Source organism: Pelmatolapia mariae, linkage group LG13 (genome assembly GCF_036321145.2).
Source record: "Pelmatolapia mariae isolate MD_Pm_ZW linkage group LG13, Pm_UMD_F_2, whole genome shotgun sequence".
Classification (NCBI taxonomy): domain Eukaryota; kingdom Metazoa; phylum Chordata; class Actinopteri; order Cichliformes; family Cichlidae; genus Pelmatolapia; species Pelmatolapia mariae.
In genome coordinates this window covers 26,766,309-26,770,936 of record NC_086238.1, presented here as the reverse complement: position 1 = coordinate 26,770,936, position 4,628 = coordinate 26,766,309, and the positions used below count along the sequence as shown (strand labels likewise).

At 43.2% G+C, this 4,628-nt stretch overlaps 1 protein-coding gene across 1 annotated transcript; it reads left to right on the top strand.

Moving 5' to 3' along the window:
* The first annotated feature begins 1,990 nt into the window (after window positions 1-1,990).
* LOC134640144 (peroxisomal membrane protein PEX13-like) lies at window positions 1,991-3,316 on the top strand. The gene is made up of 3 exons (XM_063491761.1): window positions 1,991-2,059; window positions 2,449-2,571; window positions 2,740-3,316. The coding sequence occupies exons 1-3, from the start codon at window positions 1,993-1,995 to the stop codon at window positions 2,859-2,861; spliced, it is 312 nt and encodes a 103-aa protein (XP_063347831.1). The 5' UTR covers window positions 1,991-1,992; the 3' UTR covers window positions 2,862-3,316.
* The last annotated feature ends 1,312 nt before the right edge of the window (window positions 3,317-4,628 follow it).

The following is a 4,628-nucleotide window of genomic DNA, read 5'->3' as shown; positions in this document are numbered from 1 at the left end:
GAGGATCAGAAGTCCCAGGAATAAAAAAAGCCCCCAAAACAAAAACGGCAACTAATTATTTATCTGCACAGCCGTACAAGTGGCTGACTGCTAGTTTGGTCCTCTGAGGCCGTGTCCTAGTCAGAGTGTCTCGCTAGATTTCTCTCTCTTCTGTTAATTGAGCGTTTTTTGTTTGTTTGTTTTGTTGCAGTTCTGGGTAATAAGTTAAATTAATAAAATAAATATTGTAATTGCATTTCTGTTTGTTCTGTACTTGCTAACTGTCAATTCAGAAGAAAATGTAGCTGCTGTCTTCCTGTTGCTGTTTGCCAACAAACTCGGTTCCTTTGCCCGATAATTTACTTTAAAAAAAATGCCTACATGTATATTTATAAGCTGAGTTATTATATAGCTGAATAATTATATCTTTCAATTCATAACTAATAATGTTTTATTTTAAATTTGTGTCTGTGTCTTTTAGCTTCTTCTGCTTATTATTGTTATCCATCCATTTTCTTCTGCTTATCAAGGACTGGTTTACCCGGGCAGCAGCCTAAGCAGAGAAGCCCACATCTCCCTCTCCCCAGCCACCTCCTCCACTTCTTCTGGGATAACACCAAGACATCCTCAGGCCAGCTGAGAGATATAGCCTCTCCAGAGTGTCCTGGGTCTGCCCTGGGGCCTCTTTCTCCTTTTCTCATCAGCCTCTCTTCAACGTGAAGGAATAGCAGTTCTACTCTGAGCCCCTTTTGAGTAGCTGAACTCCTCAGCCTGTCTTTAAGGGAGAGGCAACACCCTTAGAGAAAGCTCATTTTTTTTCATCTGTCAGTCCTCTGCTCACCTGTCCCCAAACTCCTAAACGAGACCCAGAGAAGATTAAACTCCTCCGCTTGATGCTGCAAGTCATTGTTTTTTCTTGTCTTTTTCTCAACATTTTCCGATAATTCTAAAAATATATGTACAACAGTTTGTTTGTACAGTCAGCATTTGTATATATACAGCAGTATTCTCAAACAAGCAATAGTGAACGCACCTGTGTGAGGCAAATTCCACAATCACAGTTCAATCAGTCCCCCCACCCTGACACTTTTTTCCGCTTTAAGTGAGGAAATGGAATTAAATCTGGACACATCTTTATCTTTTTTGGACATATCAACATATCTTTTTACGGTTAAGAGAATATGGTCATCAGATTGGAGAAGCTGAACAATCAGAGCTGTGATAATGATATTTAAGGTGTGTTGACTGGTTCATAATGTCAGCTCATGTCAGAAAACATCCCATGCTAAAAGTTGCCACTAGCTGCTGGTTGATGGTGAATTTATTGTGTATTTTCCACAGTCTGTACAGATGAAGAGTAGCAGAGCTGGAGATGAGGCAGGAGGAAGTGTTGACTCAATTCAATTTCAGTTTATTTATATAGCGTTAATCACAACAACAGTCACCTCAAGACACTTTATACTGCAAGGTGGAGGCCCTATTGTAATACAGAGAAAACTAAATGATCAAAAAAACCCCTTTTGAGTGAGCACTTGGTGACTGTGGGAAGGAAAAACACCATTTTAACTGGAAGAAACTTCCAGCAGAACCAGGTATAGGGAGGGGCAGCCTCTGAGGACTGGTTGGGGTTGAGGGGAGGGAGAAAGGACAAAGGACACGCTGTGGAAGAGAGCCACTCTATGAGCTGTTCATTCAGTTTGTGGTTTAGCTTGACTCCATGACGTTTCGAACTAATGCTTTGCTCAATTAATGTTGCAATGAATTATGGGTGGATTTTACTGATATTCTATCTTTATGTTGTCACCAAACAGATCTACAGATTTGGGATAAGCTACAGGCTCCTCCACCCCTGCTGGCTCTTCTGTCCTGCCCAGGTTGGCGCTCCTGGTGCCCCCTCGTCAGGTCCAGCAGTCCTACCGTCCATCCAACAGCTCCTTCTCCCCTCTTACAGCCTCTATGGGAGCTCCATCTGTGGTGGCTACAGGCCTTACAGCTACAACTATGGTGGCGGCTATGGTGGTGGCTACAGCCTGGGAGGATACAGACACACACCTCACCTTGAAGACGTCCCCCCCAGCAGGTTTGTGCAGCAGGTGGAAGAGATGGAACAGCAAGCACTTACATATTCACATGAGTACATTTTGTTGTTTTGAGAGGTGTACTCAACACAGGACAGTGGCTGCAGGTGCTAATTGTTTTGAGTTAAAGTAATTAAGGCTGCTGTTGTAAAGTTTGATAATAGAATCTGAACCTGGTAATGTTCAGGGCTGCAGTACACGTGTAAAGATGAGTCTGCTTGTATGACATCATATGTGCCTTTGTGTAACTCTGTGGCAAATAAATTGGGTACCATAGCTCCATATGCCATTAGTTACTTTACAAGTGTAAGGAAAAGCAGAAGGACTTGTTTTTGGTTAAGACCAGTTAAAATTATGAATGTCGTTAATTCAGTTTCCTTGCTTGGTTTAGACACTAACTGGGCGAGCGAGGAGGACGACCACGTGGTGGCCAGAGGAGAATATGACTTGACAGCTGCTTCTCAGGAGGAGCTTTCTATGCGAGCTGGAGAGATGCTCAACCTCGCTCCTAAAGGTGATGAGCTTTTTACTGGCTGCGGGACATTTGATTCTGAGTGCTTTGACCCAAAACCTTCTATTTTTGTTTTCCTTATCTTACAACTAACAGATGAGGGCTCTTCTTTTGTGTGAGCGTGCCCCATGTTTACATCTATCACAGTGTTTTCCTCTCCCTCGTGTTTAGAGCTACAGCCCCGTGTGCGTGGCTGGCTCCTGGCCAGTGTGGACGGTGAGACCACATGCTCGTCCCAGCCAACTACGTTAAGATCCTCAGCAAGAGAAGAGACCGCCGGGCCACAGATATGAGAGGCTCGCTCAGGCCCAGCAGGCAAACACGCAGGCACCCCAAACAACCTCGTCTGCACAAATACCCTAATCTGTGCCTCTCCTGCAGCCCATAAACGTACAGCATCTACCCACATCATGTACAGTACTTGAATGATCCATCTCGTCTTTCAGCTCAGTCTCGTCAGATTCATTAGGCTCAGCTGTGTCCCCCTCCTGTGTGCAGTTTCCTCGTTTCCCTCTGTGTGTATTTATAGTAGTGATGGCCAAACAAAGCTTTCTGAAGCATTGAAGCTTGTGTTGAAAAACGATTCATTACTGGAAGCTTTTTAACACAGTCCTCTCTGGTGACATCTGGTGGTCAAAAATATGAAGAGCAGCTTGAATCTACAAAAAAACTGAACTGCGTCATTATGATTGCCCACTCTACACAGTGGAATTCACAATTCACAATTGGACATCACTGATCACGTGACTGTGGCCAAATGAATCAAGCATCGACAGAGTGCTTCTGAAGCGGTGTGTTGGTGTTTTTTGACACACGCGCCGGAGCGTCAGCTTCAAGCGGGCCCTCACTAATTTATAGCATTTGTCCTCTTGTGTGTGTTACTGGTCCGTCTGTGCTCCTCCATGCTGTTTTTCCTGCTTGTCATCCTTCGTGTTTTAACTCCATTCCCTCGTGTCCAGGTTTGTTATTTGGTTCTCAGCTTTCCCAGTTTAGGTTTTCTTAGTTTTGTTTCTCGCCTCCCTCGCCTTTGTTTGTATGTCACTCTCCATGAATAAAGCTCACTCACATCAGCAGTGCCTGCATCTTGGGTCCTCCATTCATATCTCAACACGCAAACCCTGACATTTATGGTGTAGTTACATACTACTAGGAAGTGCTGACAAAATATGAAATTATGATGCTATTTATATAGAGGCACAATACCAACACAGAACAGCGGGGACACAGAACCAAAACCTAAGAACTAACAAAGACACATCAAGAAATCAAAGATTAATAAAACAAAACAGAAAACACTGGGCCATCGACCCAGGACCGTGACATTCAGTTTCTCAAGGAATAATCAAAGCAAACATTTTTTTCTTTTTATGAATAAGAGATTTCCTTTTTTGGGTTACATGATGGTGTAAGTTCCAGCACAGCTCATTTAGTTTGCAGAAGTGCTCCGAGGCCCCTATGAAACATAATTGAAAGAATCTAATAAATTAGAGGGTGCAATAGCTGTAGTATGACTTTTTGTCCTCATGCTGCATGACGACTTTACTTTTTTTTGTTTTTTTGGTGGGAGGAAGTTGACATCTCAGTCCATTGTGACGTGCAGATCTTTGACTGGCTTATGAACTCCGTCAGGAGGAACTCTGCAGGAGAGGGAAACAAGGACAAACAAACCCGGCTTGGTAAAAAGGAACAAGAACAGAAAAAAATCAACATTATTACCCATCCCTGATCTGTCATTTACACCACCTGTGGCGCTTGATTTATTGGTCACTAAACGTGGTGTGTGTTTGGTGCGTCACTGGCTGCGTGTTCTGTGTTATTTGTCGGTGGTGGGGTTTGGGCATTGATATTTGAAATCACAGCAGAGAGACTGGATGTGATGTCAGAACCCTCTAAATCTTGTAATTTACAGATATTTAATTCCAAATGATTTGACTGCATCGTTGTGTCTTTGAGTTATGACCCAAACTATCTATCAACTTTGTGAATAAATTCACGTCCCCCTGTGACTCATAATTACACCACAGTTCAGATGGCATGAATGAGTCATGAGGTCACACCAA